The 23,445-nt window shown below is 39.6% G+C and overlaps 2 protein-coding genes across 5 annotated transcripts in view; one reads left to right on the top strand and one right to left on the bottom strand.

The window, feature by feature from the left end:
- BABAM2 (BRISC and BRCA1 A complex member 2) overlaps positions 1-17,791 on the bottom strand; it is a 170,685-nt gene extending 152,894 nt beyond the window's left edge. For both annotated transcript variants that reach the window (XM_037405683.1, XM_037405684.1), the window contains exons 1-2: positions 17,677-17,791; positions 14,245-14,404 (exon numbers count right to left, since the gene is read on the bottom strand). In XM_037405683.1, the coding sequence (XP_037261580.1) occupies positions 14,245-14,372 (128 nt within the window). In that variant the 5' untranslated portion in view covers positions 14,373-14,404; positions 17,677-17,791. The remainder of the gene's footprint in view (positions 1-14,244; positions 14,405-17,676) is intronic.
- Positions 17,792-18,093: 302 nt separating this feature from the next.
- Positions 18,094-23,445, top strand: part of RBKS (ribokinase) — a 69,775-nt gene continuing 64,423 nt past the window's right edge. The window contains exon 1 of one of the 3 annotated variants that reach the window (XM_037405686.1): positions 18,094-18,262. In XM_037405686.1, coding sequence (XP_037261583.1) covers positions 18,213-18,262 — 50 coding nt within the window. In that variant the 5' untranslated portion in view covers positions 18,094-18,212. Of the gene's footprint in view, positions 18,263-18,717; positions 18,871-23,445 lie in introns of those variants that run through there. The other 2 variants (XM_037405687.1, XM_037405688.1) reach the window with 2 other exon arrangements.

Below are 23,445 nucleotides of genomic sequence, written 5' to 3'. Positions count from 1 at the left end.
GCAGATTAAACTTCAGATACATTTCAGCCGTATGAAATATGTATTCCAAGTAGGAGACAGGTAGAACATTTCCTTTGTTGAGTGTTTGATGTATCTTACAGTTGGGATTGCGTGTGACTTGTTGGAAAAAAAGTTTCCTTCACAGTAAATAAACCACACAAACTAAACCAGTTATTATTCAATGAAAAAGTCATGGTCAGCAACAGATACTTAGTTATAAGTGTTCAGATTCTTTACCAGCCACAACAGGAAACAGGAAATGTTATCGAAGAGAAAAAGTCAGGAAGAAACCCAACAACAAAAAAAATCCCAAAACCTACAAAACCCACAACAGGCAAGTCACTTAGTTTTGCTGCTTGGAATAATGCATTAGCTTCTAAGTATAGGTATAGTAGACGGTATTTTTCTGTAAAATTAATCCTCCTTCCCAGAGTATTCTAAAAGCCTCTAGAAAGGCAGTTCTAGTGAGCTTAACATCAAGGTTTTCTCTTTACCAATGTATTTGGAAATTACTATTCTGTTGAATTCACTCTTCTTCTGTTTTGTTTAGACTAAAAAATAAATATCCCCTTCCTTCTAAGCCACTTTGATATTTTATAGGACTGAAGCCATGATGATAAGGAGGCCTGTGATAGCCCTAGATTTCAACACTGTTTTCCTACCAACTAGTCTTCTACAACCATCACTTGAAAGTATTCCCAGGACAAGCAGTTTTAAATTATTTGGGCTCTGGTAAGATCTTATCCAAAAATAAGTTCTGTGCCAGTTGAAGAGGCCACAATGAAACAAGAGCTCAAGCATTTACCACCTTAATCCTTAAAGTCAAGAGATGAGGGTTATTCTATCCAAAGAATTTTAAAATGAAACTCAAAACCACCAACATTCCCTCCAACCTCACGTGTTTATATCCCAAAATTCCAGTCTAAGGCTCATTTTTTTATACCACTCCTAAAAATCTACTGCTTAGAACCATCTAAATCCATAGCAAACATTCAGAAATGTCAACAGAAGTACAGTAGCTCTACTGAAAAATATACAATGTCCTTTTTATTTCTTTTCTAATCTGTGGTAAAGGTGTATGCCCCAACATTCCTGTCATATTTATTTGATGACTATCAAAATTCTTTATTAAAAGTAGTATGGAATGCATTTAGTCATTCTTCCTTCTTAGATCATATAGAAGCTTTATCACCTTATACTATCTGAAGACAAATCATCAGTGAATTTTACTGTAGAAGAGCAAACAAAAATTAAACTAAGAATTTTAGCCTCTATAATTTCAGGAACTTAATATTAAGACTGCCTAACCTTAATAGCCAAAGATGCAAAAGCTTCTTTAATCTCATGATGCCTAGGTTGCCACACACAGTGTTCTTGAGGATTAGTACTTTTTGGATAACAACTGGTTTTTGTGCACCACACTGTCAATGTAAAAGCCAAGAAAGCTCCGCACAGCATTAGAGACACCCTGACGGAGAACACTGCTAAAAAACAACACACACACAAATAAAAAGGGCAACACAACAAAGTAAATTGTGATCACTGGTTGTATTCCCAAGCCTTCCCAGCTCTTACACCTAGTATATGTTTCTAATTGGTCCTATATATGTCATATAAAGATACTGTTAGGGAAAAAGGAGTCAAGTTCCTTTTCATAATACGAGACACTACAAACATCAGTATTATTTTAAAAATTATGAGACACGATTCAGTCAGGGGGTTAGAGGCTGAAGGTTTGGTCAGCAAGCATTAAATATAATTCAGAGGCAAAGACAGGTAAATCCCCTGTTACTAATAAGAGGTAGAAAACTCAAAACTCCACCCAAAAACTCATATTGTGGCATTTGCTAAGAAAACCACCTTAACTTAAACTCAAGTAGAACAGCCCTTGTCGATGCCTTTAGACTCTTCTTTCCTCCCATTTTTTAGATAGAAATATGCTCCAGCATTCCTTGGAGACACAGTATTTAATCCCATTTAATTAAGAATTAATTGCAGAACTCACAACAGATGGGTAAGTCATCTACAGAGGCATTAAGAATAATTAAAGTGCACGGAGCAGGACAAGAGTGGAAAACAGGCCAGTGGGTAACAGTTCTTTTGCAAGGATTAGGAAACAGAAAAGTGGTGAAAACAACATTTTAGAGAGCTGACACTGATGGTGAAAACCTGTATCATACTGCAGCTCCTTGCAACAGTGCACAAAGCTTTACAGGCTCCCAGAGGCCTGCAAATACACAAGAAGAGTACTGTACTGAGCAGATGCTGCTGAAACCGACAGATCCAACCAAAATTCTGTCAATCAGGCAAAATTTGAAATGGGAGAGATAGTCTAGTCAACCAGTTTTGATCTTCAGTTCCCCTTCATTATACAGACATATGTATTACACACAAGTGAGAGGGACTTGGACTTGAAAGATAAAGATACACACTACTTCTTTTGGGAAATAAAAATCCAGTTAGTGATTGCTACTTACACACATACTTTAATTAAAATATTAACATCTGAAAACCAATTGATGATTATCCCGAAGAACTTTCCAATAGATAAACCTGCTGTTTTCATAAAACTCATTTGGACCCTAGCTGGTTTCTTCAAACTCAGTATAAAATTAAACTACAATATCAAAAGTAGTCTTTGTAATATGGATGATGATGATGAAGTTTTTGAATCCTCTTAGTATAGATGATATTCCATAGTTGCAACATTTCAATCTATAGTTATTGTATAACGGTATTTACGGTATTTACATAATATATATTGTAATATAACAAAAATAATACATAAAGTGGTATTATATAGTATAAATTCCAAGGTGTCTCTAGATATGTCAACCATATTCCCAACAGCACCTTCATGTACTGTAAGTGCTGATTTGCCTTTAGGTACATATTTATGTTTTCTTGTATGAAGTTCATCATACTAATTGGAACTTTAGGAAAGGAGTGGGATGCTAGGCAGAACACATATGCTAGGAAAACGATCCCTGCACCCATAGACAGAGATATCCATCTTGTAAAAACTGAAGTTCAAATAATTATTTAAAATTAAATCAGCTACCAGTAACCTGCTTTCACTAGAAACAAGATACAAGAGCAAGAAACAAGAGCATCTAATGACTACTGTCATTAGTAAAATAAATATAGCAGCTGTATTTTAACAGAAAATGTAGATTTAGTTAATACGAATGAGTTTGCCAAAGCAGATGTTGCAGGTGGGGAAAGCTGCCCCAATCTTGTAGCAGGTGTCCTGCAATCTCACCAAGTATGTCTGCTTCTGCTGGAGGCAGACATTCAGCCCAGCCTCTATAAGGAAAACAGAGGAAAAATACATACATGTATTTTGAAATAATTTCAGAGAACATCTACATTAAACGAAAGTACATACAAGCCCCACATGACTGAATTTCTTTTTAGCATCACAAACTCTTTGCTCATTTAGCCTAGGAAGGCTGCTTTTAGAACTGCTCTTTTCCAGTCACCACAGCAGGACAGGTTGGAAAGGGCCACCAAAAAAAGGAACATGAAGACAGAGCTGCAAACCAGCACCACATCCTACATACTTACAAGTGTACTTGAAAGAAAATCTCTGAAGAACAGACTACCTCAAAAGTTTCCATTTGTAAAACTCCTACAGTTTGGGGTGGGAGCTCATTATTATTGGGTCTCAAAGAGCTAGTTATGATACAAATTAAGAAAATCATTAATTGAAAAAGGAAAGTTTTCAACAAAACATGCTTTACAAATACACTTTAGAAAACATCTTTTATAATCGAACAGATTACCTTTGTAAGTAAGATCTTTTATACTCTGGTAACTGCCTGTAAGTTCTCTTTAAAAACTACACATGGTGCACATACTCCCCAGAAGAATAAAACAGACAGAAAAGGTAAATTTTAATGAAGGAGTGACTGAAAAAAATAACAGAAACAAGACAACTGCAATGGGATAACACTCATAATGCACACTCCAGTAGACTATGCTTTGATAAATGAACTAGTGAATTCACATTATCATAAACTACCATTCCATCACACATTCAGCAAGGAAAAGGCACTACTTCATTGTATGTAAGACCAGCTGCACCCCAAATCCTTGGAACTCCTAAGTAAAGTTTTCAAGAAGAGTATGAGGGAGTGGCAGATGCATCCTTTGGATTTACTTCTTCTCCTTCCCCTTCCATCAAAGTCCTGTTTCATATTTTCACAATTGCCATTTGATTATGTATTACTTTGTAACAAGTTAGAAAGTAATAATCTCTCATATTCTACCTCTACTGTTCACTAATTTTAATTCGATTTCTAAAGAAAAAAAAAAAATCAAACAAGGAGCAACTTTACTTTTAGATTACTCTAAAAGAGCCATTCTTCACCAAGTATGAAATTACAGTCTACCACCTGGAATTTCAGAACCTTTTGGTGTTCACAAAGAGCATATTCATACAGAAAGTCACAAAAGCTAACCTATTATAAACATAAGCTCTAAAGTCATTTAGCATTGCTCCAATACTGCCTGTAGTAGCCACAAAGACCCCCCAACTTGTTTTCCAAGTAATTTATTTCACACCATAGAACCATTTAGTTTATTGGAAAATGAAATTAATTGGTATCAGGAGAAAAACATAAAGACTAAAAGCATAGTCCATGTTTATATATTTTCACCCTTTAACTAACTAAACAATATTAGGAGGGGTCCAGTGATTCCAGGTCTTTTCACAGTTTCCTTTAAAGTTCTTTTCTAATGGCAGATTTTTAGAGCTTTCTGGTTAAGGATTTCTAATTATTTGATTTCCTAATCTTATAAACTCTCAGAGGAAGTTTATGTTAATATGACCATGAATTCAGTTCTTTGGATATGAAAGTTAGACCAAACAAGGATCACCACATTTTGATCATCACTCCATAGCTTTCAGTTGCACATACATGCGTAAGGGTAACTTCAAATTGTATATATTCATATAAAATACTACAGAACAGGAGGCACAGCAGAAAGCCTATCAAAAGATGCCAGCCAAGCAAAAATATGAGCAGTTCTCCTATTTCTAGCATTATTTTAGATTAATTACAACATTAAAGATATGGAATAGACTAAAAAGACAGGAAAATCCTAATCATATACAATCAAATACAGAAATACAACAGATCACCCTGTGGAACCACACCCGCAGAACACAAGCATGTTACATTTTCCCCAGGAATTCTGGCTCAAGAACCTCTCACCTCTCCTTGTCTTTGCCTGACTTCTCATTCTTACATTCCCACTGTTCACAGCCACCTCAACTGTGCTAACGCTATTTATTGGCCATACCATAAATCAGAAAAGTAGCCATCACCCTTCCCACGGTCACATCTAACTATAACTAAAGAAAGCAGTTCCATGTACCCTTTTCTTGGTGACAGTCAAAAAATACTCTTCTCCCCTGCAAATGCTTGTTCTTGCCCTCACAATCCAGTTTACTGTTTTCTCCCAGCACCACAGTAGAAGCTAGCCCTGGCTCATCTCTCAGCAGCCTCACAGGACAAGTAGGACCTCCTGCAAGGACAAGACTACTTATGAGCAGAGTCACCTTTTGATCCCAGAGAAAAGAGATCCCAGTTTACCCAGAGCTCTTCTAAGTTTTGAGTCTCCAACCTACCGCAAATGCCTTGACCTGTCTTTTTGCTACTTCCAACCCCTCACCTATACCCTCAAGTTCTCCTCCCTCCTGCATCAATCTAATAAAACTGAATTTTGCCCATGTGAAACAGGTTCAAACTAAAACATTAAAAGTCATATGGAAGATATAATACCACCTGAAATCTCCAAGGCAATTATTCCTTTTAAGTGTCTTCACCATCTGCAAATGGTTTGCAGTTGGCCTGAAATCATACCACTTTTACAGAGTTTAAGTTAAGTCTTATGACTAAGATTTATGGCAGCCTGAAGAGCAGAACAGATAGTCAACTATCTGTTAGTTCAAAAAAAAATTATCATTACAGGATAATTCTTAACAAAGAACACGAAACATTGCATTATTCACCCCCAACAAAAACAAAAAAAAATATCCATGGCTCAAGTGCACAACAAATGGTAAATCAACTTTTACTCAAGCGGTTGAAACCAACATTCTAGAGGAAGATGATGTAGAAAAGAGAAAGAAAAAATGTAAAGTGGGAAACAATTTGAAAGGTCACTGGTAACCCTAACTACAAACAAAAACAATTCAAACAAGTTTTTCTATTGAATAAAGAACTGACCATGCAAAAGAGAGCAACAAGCACTCTGTCATATTTTTGGTTTAAAAATATTATTTCAGTGATGTATAGGAATCCGAGGTGTGGGGTTTTTTTTAGGAAAATATCATTTTAGAGGGTTTTATATTTGGCTTTTTTGGCCTCTTCTCCATAACGGAATTCTGCAATTTCCTTTAACTCAAATTCATTGGGATTCTTTTATCTTACAATAATAAAAATACACAGTCCTAGTGGTCTAATTTTGTTCTTTCAGCCATATACCACAGATCACAAAGAAAAGAACCCGTGGCCTACACTGTGGAGTAGTTTGCCTCAGACACAGCAATTCTCTTCCCTCAGGAAAGACTAAATAAATATGTTTCCTTTCATAAACTTTCACTTTTCTGTGGATTACTTAGGAGGTTTACCTTTACCTCAAGGACTGAATTCAGTATCTTCAATAAGAACATCAATTTCAAAAGCAAATGGAACGGTTCAGTTATACATACAGCTCTAAGCATTCTTTTCAGATGCTCACTTCCGGGTAGATAACGGTTGCTTCATGGTATGTCTACATTGTGCTGTGTAGTGCCAAAACAATACCTAAGCTAAGCATCTCAAGAAACAGATTAAAACTCTCAGGTATAGCATTGCATTGGTGTGGTTATTCTGTTTCCAGTCGGATTTGAGATATTAAACCCATACTGCAAATTCAGTGCTGGACAGAGGCTACCCACAGTCAGAAAAATTAATTTCTCCATTAGTCAGAAGAGCACCATGACTGATGGCTCAAGAGATCCCAAAGCATTTATAAGGGTGCATTTAAAAGGGCAGCAATAGAGAGGTGCCAACCTATGTAACAAGAGAGTCTTACGACAATGAAACCTCCCTTTGAAATTTTTTATGCAGGCTTACATAGGAATCAATACATTATACGAAGAGGCCTGTTTTTGATTTCCCACACTGTTAGAGAATGAATGTGTAGTTAGAAAACAGATTACAGATTCTGTTTTCAAAAATTAAAGGTTTGCTTCCTTTATGATCACTGACTCACAGAAATAGTTTACAGAAGTATTCCCATTGATTTCTGTTGGCTGCAATATAAACATGGCAGAATCAGATCTTCAACACTGTTGCACACTGGTCTGTCAAGATTGACCCTCTAATCATTTCCTATGCTTTTTCAAGCCCTTAAACTGATCACACAATGCCTGCAACAAACAGGCTAAAGCAAAAATCATAATAATTTGTTTCAGCTTCATTACAAGTATACATTAGCTATTTAATGTTATGCCATGTATGTGTATATGCATACGAGAGAGGCATACATGAAGTATAATTGCATACATAAGGCAGAAAATTTACCAGCCAGCTATCTGGGAATATGTTCTTCTATACTCAGCAGAAGAACAAAAAATTAAAAGCCAGTTATTCTCAGCTTCTGGTGAAATGTAATACGTATCCAAAATGCATGGTATGCTAGAAATCCATCCAGCTTACATTAAACAAACGCTGCATCTGTCTGATGCAAGGGTTTGGAAAAGGAGGAGAAATCGGACCAGGTACGCAATTATTAGATTTTTAATTATCTTTACAAGAAAAAAAATAGAGTCTTGGATTTTTTTTCTCCTGCAGCGATGCACAATGCAAATAAGACAGACATCTGTTACAATGGCAGAACATCCTGCACAAGGACCTAAAATACATCAACGTAGGCTCTGGCTTTCAAGAAGTGTTCAGTGAGTTACCACGGTACAGATAGCCAAAACATACATTTAAATCCCTTCCTAAGGTACATCTTTCCAACTGCATTTGGCACATATATTAGTACTACATCATGCGAAGCTCTGTCTAAACAAATCAGAAAAGATACAGTTAACATCTGCATCAAATAGTTTCTTTTCATTTTTAATAAAGCATAAAACCCATAGACATTACACTCAGCTTTTTTCAAGGTCAGAAAAAAGGAAGTCACTCACCATCCCAGTCTAAAAATACCAACAAAGACATACTGTGCAGTATTTAAAATGAACAACTCTTAGGAAAACATAGGTAGTCTTTCAAACTACAGCCCAAGTTACTGTAATTATCTAATACTATATCTATATATCTAATATATATATAAAATATACCTAATACTATTTTACTTTTTAAAAGCCTTTCTTTACTCATAGCACTTGAAATTGACAAACACTCTTTCCTCCTGAACAACTTCAAGGACCTTGTTTAAAAATAGTGTAAAAAAAAATAATTACCAAACTGTGGAGAATATTTACAAAACTATTAACAAATGTATACATTACACTTAGATCTTTATCAGACAGACATTTAGCCTTTGTTTTTTCAACATTCAGAAACAAACGCAGGAGAGCATGATGGTGGAGACAGTTGTCTTTTTAGACCAGCACAGGAAAACTTGTTTGAAGTTCCAAGTGCTGCTACATAGTGACAACTCTCTTGCACTGCATCAGCGCTTCAGCCTGTTAAATTTTGCTTGAGTGACAACAACAACCTACTAGTGACAAGATTCTTTGTAGTGAAGAAATATATTTATCATCCGAAGCTGGAATGAAACTACCTACTCCGTGCATAAGTAATAGTTTATGGCTTACCCAATACAGAAGTAATGGACTTATAAGACCATACCTCTCCTAAAAACTGCCACATCCTTTCAAGTATAGATTTTACTTAGAACATAAATTATTTTTTAAATCAGCTGTTCATAGTAATTGCGTTCAGGAGTCAGACTTGTTAACCATCATACATAAACAACTTGCAGGTTAAATCCCCTGCCTACAGATATAAATGGGAATGACGGAATGTGAACTTTCCTCAAGTAACTTAAGTAGAATGTTTCAATTTGAAGTAATCAAAAGCAAAAGATCAAGCAAAAGCCTTAAATAACCACTACAGTCTTGTAATAGTATTTCATAGTTAAATTTTATTACATGAAATATGCACACAGAATCCATACTTACTTTAAAAGGGGAAATGCCCAAAAGAAAGGGAAATACCAAAGCATATTGCAGTCTACTTGATAACGCAAAAAAGTAAATCATCTCTGCTCACTAGGAAGCAGGGCAATAAAGTTATAAATAACTTATTACAGCTTGATTGTAAATTTGTATATTACAATCTACTCCAGATAGTACCACATTCTTCTGACCACTCTTCAGATAGGTTTCTTTCAGGAACACAACTAATTGTAAACACAGCTCAGTAACAAGCAAAGAGACAGAAATCAATACAGAATCAGACAGGTGCAAAGAACAAAATACCAACATGGTTTATTACAAACAAGTTATAGAAAAATTCCACAATTAATCTCCTCATAAATATGGAATAACTATAACCAAACAAGTATGAAATCTAAAATTTTGTTATGAGTGGATATCTAAAAAAAAGAAATCTTAATATATGCAGCTTTAAATCACTGTATTCATTTTGAAATTCTGGATGGTGCAACACATCAAAGTAATTTAAAAAAGAAAAATAAAGTTTGTTGAGTAAGAATAGGCTTGCAGCATAATTTGAGGCTCAGGCATGGACCCTGATGAACAGCTGTAAGGAATAAGAAGTTCTCAAAGGCAATGACCACTACAAGTATGTTTTTCACTATTGTAACACACCATAGGAATAGCAGCAGACTCTTAAAGAACTGGATTCTACATTATACAGTATTTAAACACCCTTCACATAGGAAAACATCCTCTATTTCTAAATCTACCTAATAATCATTTTTCCCGAGTCAAAATCTTTCCCATGATTATATGTATGAATGCTAAGAAAAATGCCTTAGCCACAATTCAGTTGGTTATGAGTAGATTTTACTATCTAATTAAGATAGGTCATTATTTCAAAGAGACACCACTGGAGATTAACTGAATGATACAATATATGGCAATGACTCAATTGGCAGGAGTATTTTCTTTCTGTCTAAAACAAGGCAATATCCTATGCAAGAGTTAAAATGCTTTGATCCACTCTGTCATCTCAAATAAAGTCTCTTATTAGTGCAACATAGATGTCTGCCAGCGTTTTCTTATCACCAGAATCAACACTGCTAAAGGTGCTATATTTCACATGAGACCTAACACTCAGGTTCTATTTTTGTTCACTGTGGAGCCCTTTTTACAAGAAGATAATAGTTCTGCAGACTGGCCACTTAACTTCTGATTATTTCTATTGAAGGGATTCCTTCTTTGCTATCATGCCACATTGCTCAGCTCAGTTTAGGGGGCACTCATATTTCCTTACTCTGCATCAGCAGTGGCCATATAACTCCTATAAATAGGACTTGATCCTGAAGGTCCTACTCATAGATGTAAATGTATGTATGTGTCTGATGAGACCGGTACTGTCTAATAAGTTTGTAAAACACACAGACATTATGGAACTGTAACATATTATTAAGAAACATTTACATACTCAAAGACTGCAAAACAATAGGATTTCCTTACTATGACGTATTTCCCTCCCACACTAGCAAGCAGAGCAAATTAACGTATCATCATACTTCATACTTGTAATCTAACATCAGCTCTTTCATAGAGTTCAGAAAACACAATAAAACTAAGTAGTCAATCAGCAATAAGTTAGAATAAGCGCAAAATAAGCAACTTGCTAAAACCATCTGACATACGGATTGACTTTTCAAATAATTAAAGGCTTAATATGCATGCCATTTTGAAGTAAGAATTGACTGACATGACAGGCTATAAACCTGGAACTTGATCTTGCACTGGTGAAATAGAAGGGAAAATCTTTCCCCTTTTGAGTTGAAAATGTCAAAACTAAGACTCTGAATGGACAAGGCCTCGGTGATATTACTGTATTCAGTATGTTACTCTTAATCCCTGTTAACCACAGCTTCAGTTTCTAAAACCTAAGAAATGAGAATGGATGGATCTTCAGTTGTACATTTTTTGCTATACATTGTAAAGCCCTGGTTCATCAGCAGAGTAACTACAGTAACGCCTAAATTTCTATCAAACTAACAGCATGGTACATGACAGGGGAGCAGCCATGCAGCTCCTCCCCTTGATCCCCAGGCTTCCAGATGCTTCTGTTTTCAAAGTTTATAGCTACTGAGATGATTACCTTAAGTATTTTAACAGCTTAGAGGTTATAGTAAAATTGTATTTATTTTATTCTTAAAAGTCTTCTGCACAACACACCAGTTAAAGCATAAAATATTTGCATGTTCTGTAATAGTCAAGCTAAACAATAGAAGAGATGTATTTACAGCCCCTTTCATGTAAATGTACAATCACTATTCAAAAACAAAGTTTCTGGACTAACAGTACTTATAAACGGTCATATTCATTTGAGATAAAGAACTGCTTTTTATTTAAGTTCAAATGTTCAATCTAGTACACCTTCCTCACCTTCCTGTTCCACATTTTAAGTTTAAAGCCTGATTCTGCCCCGTTTAAACTGAAGGGAGATTTGTAATTAGCGTTCTTAACTTCATTCTCCATTCCTCTAGAAACCGTTCTCCTAATTTTCCTGTTTATGTCCAACCTCTATGTTCTTATACTTCCATTTCTTCATGCAGATAACACCCATATTTGCCTCTGTCTGCTATTTCCTTTGCATTGTTATTTCTCTCTTTAAAAAAAACTTAATGAAAGTAAATGTGTACAGGGGTTTAAATAATCTCATGATTTGAGTATAAGGAAGGAGAGCAGACCAATGGTTTTCAATCCATTTCTGAACTGTCAGAGCCCTACAAAGTTTTCTTTTAGAGGCAGTATCCAACAACAACTTTAAATCTACTGACAATACAGTGGGTTGGGGATTTTGTTATTTATCAACTGATACGGGCCTCTCAAAAACATTCAGTGGAGTCCCAAAGGCTCCTACGGGAAAGGTTAAAGACCACTGAATTAGATCTTGAGTTATGGAAGAGACTTCTCTATAATTCTGTGATGCATCCATCCTATGTTAAGTAATTTTAAACTACCTGTTCAGCAATGTCATAAAGCACTACATCCCAAGGAACTTTGTATTTCCACACTGATGAGTAAATTCAAAGTTTTCCATTATAAATAAACTAACAATGATTTATTTGTAACAAACAACAAGAATCTTTCCTAAAAACCCACATGCATGAAATTCACATTTTAAAGAAAGTTCAAGCAATTGCTAATAAAGCCTGTTTAGAATAATGCTTTTAAGAAACATATCTGTAAAAAAAAAAAAAAACACCTTAAAAAATAATTCTCAGCTAAATGCAGAATCTTGATTATCCCAACTCTAGCTCCTAATAACCTCAAGCCACAAAAAAGCCAACATAAAGAATGAGGTTCATTTCTGTGGTCCAGAAAGAGGAAAAAAAAATAAAAATATTGCTGCTAGCCCTTGCGTATAGCTGAGCCTATGCCTTTAAACAAGATATGGGACAACCTCTGTCAGGTGCTGTACTTGTGTTGCAAACTCCACGCACTATTTGAATCACTGGTATTGGGTTACAGGCACAGTCAGGGACAGTTTTTAGTTATTAAAAAAAATGAACTCTTGTAAAACATTCAGGATTCATCGAAGTAAATTCAAGATCTTCTCTGTAAGATCACTGGACAAAAACTTTAGACACTTATTAAAAATACTTCTGAAAAGAGTCAGCTAGAAAACACTGCTTTACATTATTTTAATTTATTATTTTAAAGACAGGCAGCATAAGCATTCAGTGGACAGAGAGCAAAACCCTTATCTACCTCCCAACAAGCTGACACCTTCACCACCACACTACAGCTGTGTTTCCTCTCTACCTTTTTCTGTATTCCTTTCTCTTAGATTCAATAGGAGAAATGTAAGATATCTTCCATCTCAGCCTTCCTAGAAGACTAGTTCAAAAGAAAGCAAGGACTAGCGTGAAATGACAGCAGCAGATGCATAACTGCTCAGCCTGTCTCACATCATTTGCAAGCCTGAATGCCAAGCCAGACAACACTATTAACAAAGTTATAGCTCCTTAGATCTCCAACTAAATCTGTACTCTGTCACAGCACCTTACAGGGAGGGAATGGTTCCCTTCAAACTAAGTCTAAAATTCATACCTCCTTCCTGAAAAGGCATTGTAGCTACCAGAAAAGTATCTTCCAAACTGTCCATGACACCATAATAAAGCAGCCTACAGAGGCAGATTAAACAAAGTTTTCGGCAGAACTAAATTTTAAACAACAGTGATTTGTTGTGGTTCTCAAGATTTATTGGGTTATTGTATCATTCAAAATTATAAACAAAGCAGTAGTTGTACAAAAGAGGTGATTTAGACACCTTAACCTAATATAATTTCAGGCTCTGAACTCCAGTATTAAATACCTGAATCTGGGAAGCTGTTAGATGCTCAACTCTAAAAGAATAAAGCAATTTCTGATATGTCTCATCTTAAGTATTCTTTTGTCAGCCACCCTGGGATTCCCCCCTCTCTGTACAATGCCTAAACTAAACTCTACTTTAAGCATTTCACTTTCCCCATGTATTATTACTCACAGAGGTTACACACCAAAGTCCCTTTGTATATGTGAATCCCTATTACTCTCTGAAAACCATCATGAACCCTTCTGGGATTTAAAATAAAGAGTAGCTTGGCCTATTTCAAACGCTTGGCCCTACAGCCACTTGATACACTGATCCTAAGGGAGGTCAGATAGTTTTGGTTTTTTCTTATTCAGCATATTCATGACTACAGGTAAGGTCACACAAATTTATCTTCAAGTTTGTAATTTACAGAAGAGATTGAGTAAGCAAGTGATAAACAACAGGAAACAGCTATCTCACTGCTGAACACCAGCACTATCAAGTGGCAGCGATGAAAGTGTTTTAACAAGATTATTATTGCCAACAATATGACAAATTAAGTCTCCCAAACTACAAAATGGTAGTAAGACAAAAAATAACGTAGCTAGTATGTCAGCTCCAGATATATTGGAAATGCTTAAATACACATGAGCCTAGTAAAATTTAGTCCAGAAAAGACATCTTAACAGTAAGGGTTTAGGTATTCTTTTTGGATGAGGAACTCACTTACCCTGATTTCAAGTCTGTAATCCGTAAACAATTAGTAGCATCCAGTCCTACTTTTCCATTTCTGACCACACTGGAAATGAAGGGTGAGAGTGCTGGAGAAATTCTGTTCAAGGCAACTTCAGGTGACATTTTAGTACGTTCCTCCTTCCTTTTGTCTTGAGCTGCATAGGGATAGTAAGGGGGGGGGGGGGAGGGGAGGAATAGGGATAATAATTAAAAAAAAATACTAATTTGATGTAACACGCAATCTGCAAACATCAAAAGAAAAAGCTAAGCATCCGAAGAATCAGGAATGTAGAGTAACTGAAGTGCACAAAGGCTTATAAAGAAAAAAAATAAATACAGGCAATTTTTTTCTCCTACCTCTGCAACATTCAATGAAGCCCATTTATTCAATGTCAACATAAACCCAGAATTACGTCCTAGGCTCCTCTAATTAAGATACTACCCCAATGAGAAAGAGAAATAAAATTGAGGGCCATTCTGACACTCCACAGCCTCGCCCCTTCTTGTGAGCATTTCCATTAGAAGTCTGTAATTGACGAGCCACGTTTATTTCAATTCCACCGAAATCAATAGGACCAAGGCTTTATCTCTCTGTAGTCTCATTTGTAATTTGCAATAAACCTAGTGCAACCATAATCAGTATTACTTTTACAATACTATATTGGGTAGTATATATAGCATTTCACAATGCCTTTTAAAGGCTATGGATGCTTTTCTGTCAGTAGTATCACCAGACTCTTTGAAAGGCATCTTCATTCACAAAACAGATCAGGAAATTGACATACACACATTTTAAGCACAGCTTTGTCAGAAGTGCTTGCAATTGGGTGACCTTATGCTACATCAGCTAGGCCACTAAGTTAGCACACCTACTGCTTTTTAGCTGAAATGCAGAAACGGTGCAGGCACACATTTTAACTCATTGCACCACAAAACAGCTAGAGTGTGCAGACAACAACAGAACGTGGCAGAAGTGAGAAAAAAGGAAGGGTAACCAACCTATTACAATGCTAACTTAACATATTTGATTGTATTCTTAAGCACAAAAGTTTCATCTGAAAATTAACTTGACAGTTTTAGAAAACAAAGCTGTAAATGCCTCAAGGTAACAACCACGCCACTAACAAGTGGGGCAGAAGAACTCACACTTAAACTCTGACCATTACAAGGTATCTTTTAAAACATACATTTAATAGAAAAACACTAATACATACTGTACTTAGATCCTTACAAAATGCTGCATAGGGACTGCTGTATTAATAAGTGTTCTATAAAGAAAGTGTGAACAAGTCATGGCAATATTTATAATTTTCTGTTGTTTCTAACACTCAGCTTACAAGCATCAGTTGGTAACTAATGGATAGTCTATAAACTGGTAATTCCCTGTAACTGATGGCAACATTAAAGTTACACATTTTGTTCTCATGAAAATTATTCACTCTTCAAGAAAGAGTATTTATCTGAGCTATTTGGAATGTATTGGAATAAAGCAATGGCCAGGCACTTTCAAGACAAACAAAAAGACTTCCTAAAAATAGTACCTTTAATACACTGGTTCTTACATTTTATAACAGCAAAGAAGCCGAAGACTAAACATCCATGTCTTAACATATGATGTGTTCTCTTCACATAGATGACTTGCCATAACTGACAACAGGCAACAACTTAAGTTTGCTTAGCAAACACCCACAGCAATTTAAGATGCTACCTCCTGTTTCTTACTTTTCTACCGAAAATTACTGCCTACTCACCTTTACTCTTCCCCAGAGTAACTGAGAGAACACAAGCCCATATTTGACCTATTTCAACGCAAAGTCCAATGGCTTAGATTGGACCGCTCACAAAAAGGAGTTTAAACTAAAATACTTTGCACAAGAGTGGCTACAACAGGGCACACATTTCAGTCTGCCACCTCTACTGCAGGGAGAAGTAATTTCAAGCAGAGGAACAGCTGGACTGATGAAGGTAAGAACTTCTTAACCCATGAAAAGCATACTGAAAAACAAGCTATCCTTCTAGCAATCTTAAAGGTATACACAAAGATCTCAGGATTGGTTCTGATAGTGCCAGCTTTTAAGGGGACTGTAAGTGTAATGAGGGGTAGAATTGTGAGATTCACATGGTGATCAAAGTTGAAGAGACGCACCTTCCAAAACAAACTGCAGAATGAGGTTCCTTATTTTTTGTTAATAAAATATGCAGATACGGTTGAAACAAGATGTAGATGACTGCTATGCATTTTTCCTGGGTTTATTGCATCATTTCTTCAAGACCCACAACACCTTTCACATAACAAGCCAGGTACAAAATACTTAAAGGGTCGCTAGAAGTTAAAATCACTGATTTATTTTGTAAACAAAGGTCTTTACAAACTGCAATGCAGTACCATTTTCGTAAGTTTCAGTGTCACATAGTTTTTCCCCAGCTTACTTTTCCCATAGTACTGGAAACATAAACATAACAAACTCAAGGTAACTTACAAAAACAAAATTCACTACACTGTTTCCCTCCCACAAAAAAAACAAACAAACAAACAACAAAAAAAAAAACCACACAAACATTTGAAAGAAGTAAACAAAGTAATAGTTGAATCCTTTTAAACTCGGCAGCCTGTCATTACAACGTCGGGGAAATGTAACATTTGATTCACAGCCACCACAGAATCCCAGGCCGTGGCTGGGGCACCAGCGTGCCGGGACGGGAGATGGGATGGGAGATGCTCCGTTCTCCGCCCCTGGCAGGAGCACCACGGCCACCGCGTGAGGCGACACACGGCACCGGTGAGGCCCGTGATGGAGGCCTGGCAGCGCGAGGGGACCTCTCCTACCCAACCCCCTCGGCCTGCCCGGTTCCGTGTCGTCACTGTGAGGGTGCGCAGGTGTCTGGGTACGGGGCACGGAGGGGACCCACGGCCACCTCCACCTGCCGCCGTGCCCGAACACATCCCCACCTGCCAGCCCGGACCGCCACCGAGCGCCTCGGCCTGGGTACGGCAGGGCGCGCCCCGGAGCGGCCCCTGCCCAGCCCCGCTGCCGCCCCGGGCGGGCCCGGGCTGCCGGCTCACCGCCCCCCCGCCTCGGCGAGGCTCCCGGTGCCGCCCCGCGCGAAGGCGGCGCGCCCGCCACCTGAGGCGCTGCGGGCCGCCCCGCCCCTCCGCGGCGGCGGCACCCGGGAGCGGGCCGGCCGCCCGCCGGGCGCTACTGAGGCCAGCCATCGCCCTGGGCCGCACCGGCCCCCGCGCCGCCTCCTGGCCGGCTGCCTCCCGCGCCGGGTCTCCCCTGGCCCCAAGCGCCCCGGGGCTGGCGGAGGGGGCCGGGGCCAGGGCAGAAGTCAGCCCGCCTGCCGCCCGCCGCGCCGCTCCCCCGGGGCCGGCAGGGGCGCTGCTCCCGCCCGCCCCTCCCCGGCCACGGCCCGGGCCCCGCCATACCTACGGCGGCCAGAACACAGCCGCTTGGCAACGGCCGCGGCCACGCGCCCGTACCGTCCACCCAGGCCCGGCGTGCGCGCCCCCGCTCCCGCCCCGCCGCGCGGCGTGCGCGCTTCCGCCCCCCGCCGCCGCCGCCGCTCCCCGGGCCGGAGGGGTCTTCACCCGCCTCGATATTGGCGGCCGCCGCAGTGCCTGGGCGAGCTGTCTCGCCGCGCAGGCGTGAGGCTGCGGTTTCGTGGCGGCCGAAGCGGGGAGGGGGAGGAGAAGAGGAGGAGGAGGAGAAGAAGGAGTAGGGGGAGGGGGCGGTGGCAGTAGCGGCGGCTTTGCCAGCAGGCGTTCGCCAGGGGCAGCCCTCCGGGTCGAAGGCCCCCGCGAGCCGGCCGCCGCCGCCACCACCTCCCCCGCCCGTCGCCCGTGGCAACAGGCGAAGCCGCCGCCGCCGCGGGGCCTGGCGCGCAGGCCGGGTCCAGGGTCCAAAGCCCGGGCGGCGCTTTGGCCGGGCCGTGGAGCCCGGGGCTGCCCCGTCCTCTGGCGCCATGGCCGCCGAGGTGGTGGTTGTGGGATCCTGTATGACCGACCTGGTCAGGTTAGTACCCGGGGGGCTCCCGCAGGCCCCGGTGCGGGGCCGGTGTCCCGCCCTCGCTGGGCGGCGGGGCCCCGAGGTCAAGGTCGCGCAGGGCGCCCCGGTGGCCGGGGCAGGGCAGCGGCTCTCCGCGCCTCCCCCGGGCAGGCAGGGCCGGCGCACCCCGCCCCTCGCCCTGGGCCGAGGCGGGCGGGTGTCACGGCTCCCTCCAGGCCGGGACAGGAGCAGTGGGGCGGGCGCCAGGTGCGGGGCGAGGAGCTGCGGCCCAGGGCACAGGGAACCGAGGCGAGCAGTTGGCTGCGGCGGGGGCCGGGGGAGGGAGCGGCGCCGCCGGTGGGGGCGGCCGGGCCCGCGTGATGTCAGCCCTGCAAACAGGGCTTTGAAAGGAGTCTGTGGGAACGGGGTGAAGTTTGAACGTGTTGCCTGCTGGAGCTTTGATCAGCTGTCTGTAACTTTAGGGAGAAGAGAGGCTTGGGTTTGTGTTTTCAGCTGTGCTGGGTGGCTCAGTGTTAGCCCTGCCAGGAAAACAGCATTTTATAGTGACCCACATAGGAAACCATGAACTCTGATACTCTTTTATCAGCAGAGGACTTTGAAATGATTTTATGAAGGTAAATAAAACTGGTCGACTGTAAGACGTTTTCAGTTCAAAGCATTTGTCTGCACTGGAAGAGCAAGAAAGAAAGCTTAATATTGCAAAGAAGCCAGTTAGCTCTGTGAAAAAGGACATTATAAATTGCTTACATGCAGGCAACATTTTATGTGAGACTTTGAAAGGAGAGAGAGAGAGAGAGAGAGAAGGCCTCCCAAGGAAACCCTCAAAAAATTAGCACCTCTGCACCCCGAAGCTGTTTTTTTAAAGTGAAAAATCCTTTTTAAAAGAAATGTCTTAATTCCTTTTTATTAATTTTCTGGGTATTTTGCTTTTAGAATTAGGTATTTGAGTCTCTGTCTTTTTTGTTTGTTTGTACACAGTTGAAGTTTAGAAACTTAGAAAATTAAAGTACAGAAGTTCATGAAAGCTCTTGGTTCCAGCAGCCTGGGTTTTATAGTGAATACTAAATATCAGAAGAATTCAAGCAAAATTGCCAGAGTTGGCAACGAAGCAAATACTAACCTAAACTGGCTGACCTTGTCAGCCCCAGTAAAACTGCAGATCAGTCCCTGCTTTGCACCATTTTAAACACATCTGCTTTTAAGCTATATTTGCAGACTTCGATAAAATAGGATTTAAAAGTATATGTATCTGGACTGCATCAGCTTGTCCTGCTGAGAATTCTGCAGTACAAAACCAATTCCTCAATCAGCAGACAATTACATCAAAGCCTGTGGGTCAGGAAAGCATAGAATACATGATCAGAAGAATATGCTGAGGAGTAAGTACAGTTTAGGCATAGACACGTGTTGCAGAAACTATGAAAACCCTTAAATAATCATAGAACCTGTGTCAGAAAGATTTAATGTTTTATGTAATCTGCAGAACACGCTGGCAGCTTTTCAAGAAGAATAGTTGTCGTGTACGTCAGAGTAAGATCCTGTAGAACTGATCTTGATGTTATCCATGAATGAGCTATAAGATGCTTGTGTCGTTATATTGAAACAGAAAACATGGTGCTCTAACCTCAAGACATTTCTTTTCCTGTGTCTCTAAAATGTGGGGGAAAAAATAATTAGAAAATTGTCTGCCAGTTTAAGCACTGCTGACAGTCACAGCTTTGGGTTTTTTCTTGACACTTAAGCAAACAAACAAGAATATATTTTTTTCCCCTGCAAGTTTGATATGGTAGAAATACAGTCATTTATTTGAAGCCATGTTGACTGGCCATACTGTAACCAGAGATTAAACCATAGGTTCTAGCCATAGATGCTGTTATACTGAGATTAAGTGAGTGAGGAAAAGCCATTTCGCTTTTCAGTCACCTGAGAGGGTTTCTTAAATTGTACAAATATACTATCACAAGAATGTATCTTACTTGCCATTATTAGCCTCTACTTTAAGGAGCAGTTAAGGGCTTTTTATTAGTTGTAAGCTGATTTGCTTCAACAGAAAAAGAAGGGACAGCCTCATTCTTTCTATTGCTAGCACAGTACTTCAGGCACTTGATAAAATAATAAGAAGAGTGCATTTAAATTTAGCTGGCAAGAGTTTCATGTGGCTGAAATGTCCATGTAGTACCCATGTAGACATAGTTTAAATGTATCCTGTGTTACAAAAATTCTGGCAAAATTACCAGAAAGCACTTAACTGTAGGCTGGGATGTGCCTAGGTGGAGAGGGAACAATGAGATGGGGAATGATAAGCAATCATTATTAAAAGTGCTAAAAACTGCTAGGTTGGTATTAGGATTGATGCCAGGAGGGTATCTTTTGACTGTGTGTCTGGGATTTAGAGGGCTGTATATTCTGGGATTAAAGCTAGGGTTCATTTCAGCTGATATGAAAGAGCATCAGGTTTTTGCAAGTGTGTCTGTCATTTATGCTAATGTTTCAGTTTGCAAAAGACATGGACAGTAGTGATGATGTTACATGCCTATCTATCATCCATTTGGAGGAGGCTGAATAAACTGAATTAGGAGTGAGAGTCAATGCAAAGGAGGTCAAATGCATTTTTGGACACATTGTGTCCACCAGTCAACACTAAAGCCTATCTTTCCTAGGAAATAATCATACTGATTGAGACTGCCAGAGCTAGACAGTGCTGTGTTACAACTCAAACTGATAAAATACCATGTTGGCCCTTTAGAAGACAATCTTGGCCCTCTGCCTGGAAAGCTAGAAGCTCAGAGGTGCAGAGATTAAATGATAAATGTTCCCAAGTCTGTAGAAGCAAGATACTGAAAATCAGAAGGATAAGCTTCAAGCTACCATTGGACATATGGTAGCCAGATTCACCACTATAAAAAAAGTTAGCACATAATGTTTGTACTCAATACAGTAAACTAATGATTTCAAGAACCGTAACCTCTGTGTGAAATGGAAATGTATAATGTGAAGTTTGCTGTGTCTTATGTAATGGCTGAGATGGAAAAGGATGGAGACCGTCTGTTGAAGACAGTATTCAGATGTAATTTTGAGAAATAATCAAATTCAGAAGAAAGGGTAGTGTGTCTTAAAATTCTTTTTTAAGGAAGGGGCCCAGTGGTTTGCATTTAAGACACTGTTCTCATTGGAAATTCTTTTCTCATTGTCCTGTAGCGCTGCAGTGGCAGAATGTGGGTTTTCTAAAGTGAATTTAGTATAATCAAAACAACCTCACGTACATACATGCAGTAAACCACACTCTTTTGGCTTTAATAGGACCAGGAACAAAACATATTTGTGGTCACAATCATAATCAACACTTCATTGGCAATAGTGGGCAATAGTAGTAGAAAACAAAACCAGTATTATTCTATATGATCTAGATATCAAACCAGATGAGTACCATCCATAGTATTATTTAAATAGTTTCTGTTCTGACTCATATTTGCAGACTGGTCATGGCATTCGCATTTTAATTCATATTAAATCAGGGCAAGACTAAACATATAAACCAATGAGAGTCAGACACACTAAAACAATTAGAATAAACAGGAGAAACTTTGGCATGGCAATTGAAAACAGCAGAAGCAAAGAACAAAATGTAAGATGGAAAAAGAGCCTTTGGACAGTCACAATAACAACAACAGTTTTTCAGTTTAACTCAAGAGAATGAGACCACAGTCCAAATACTGGAAAACTGTGTTTGTTAGGATGTTCAAAATTCGAAGTTTTAGTTCTCTGTGGACCCCTTTCCTTCCCTCAGGTCGCTTCATTCCCTGTAGGTAGTAGAACTAAAAGTTCTGCTTCCTGTCCCCTACAGTAACAACTGTTGTTAATAGTTATTGCAAGTACTAAACTGATCGAAAGCTTTCAGCAAGAGAAGAACGACACGGCAGAGAAAGCACTGAGCTACAAAGCAGTATGTTGCCAGACTGGAGTGCACTGTGGTGACAAATTCACATCTGCAGTTAACATCCCAGAGTAGCCTGATGGACACATCGAATCATCTTCGCTAACTGAGCACAATCTCTGCTGGTACAAAATGGCAAAGGTATCTCCATTAGTGAGATTCTCTGTCTTCCTCTTAGGTCTCTAGTGGTGGTTATTGTCAGCTGAAGTAAATGGCTCCTTGGCTCACTGGAAATGTCCATGATCCAAAGCTATCTCTGTACTTTCTTTTTTAAAGAGCAACATTTGGTACAACAATTTCAGGCTTTTTTTGTGGGGATATGGAAAGGAATTTTCTAACGTTTCTCTTGAGCGAGCAGAGAAAGTCTCACATATGACTGCAGTTTCTTCTTTGCTTTGTTTCCAGGTCTTTCACAAGTGTTCTCATTTCCACCATTTCTCATGCATGCGCAGTCACAAAGTTTTTATGTTTTTTCTTGCTTTAGTGGTTTTTTTCTCTTCAGCTTCTCCTAGCAGCTGAGAAAAGTGTTCTAGAATCCTTCAAATCCATTTCATTTGTGTTTTTGTTTTTATCTGTAATGCTTCCCCTGCAGCAGCCACTCCTCATTCTAGTCAATGTGCCATTGCCAGCAGCATGGGAAAGCACAACTGTGAAGGAATACAAGCTTAGTCCAGTTGAGGAAATTAATCTTTTGGATCCAGAGAAAGGCATCAAGGCATGAGAGAATGTGTCATCTGTGAATTGTTTCATTTATGTAATAGTGAAAAATCTGGGCTTGATTTCAGAGCCAGTGCTATTCCCTTGTCTCCTTCTCTGACCTAGCAAAGTTTGGGTGTATAGTAAATGCAGGATGCGCAGGCTCAGTGTTTTGTTGTTCTGCCCTGATTTTAGGGGACCAAAATGTGGTTTAGAGAAAACTCCCCTTTGCCTTCTTTTGCCTGGCAGGAAGAAAGCTGTGTCTTGGGGGCCCAAGAAGAAAAATGGGATAAAAATCAAGTTGATTAAATCCTCAGTGAGAAAGTTGTGTTCTGTTCATATACAGCTTTTGAATTGCTGTAGTGCCCCAGACACTGCTCATCTGATGTGGGGCCTGATCCAAGCTCATCCATATCAAAAGAAGTTTTTTGCTGCTCTAAATTGTCACACGCACACCCCCTGCAAAATCTGAGTGTTCAGTTTATTTCAGGGTGAGACACAGTTTAAATGTTCTAGTGTGTTAAAAGTATTGGTGTTAATACTCCAGACCTGAAAAACT

This window comes from Falco rusticolus, chromosome 12 (genome assembly GCF_015220075.1).
Source record: "Falco rusticolus isolate bFalRus1 chromosome 12, bFalRus1.pri, whole genome shotgun sequence".
In the NCBI taxonomy this organism is placed as follows: domain Eukaryota; kingdom Metazoa; phylum Chordata; class Aves; order Falconiformes; family Falconidae; genus Falco; species Falco rusticolus.
The sequence above is the reverse complement of the archived record's forward strand: the minus strand, read 5'-3'. Positions and strand labels throughout refer to the sequence as shown.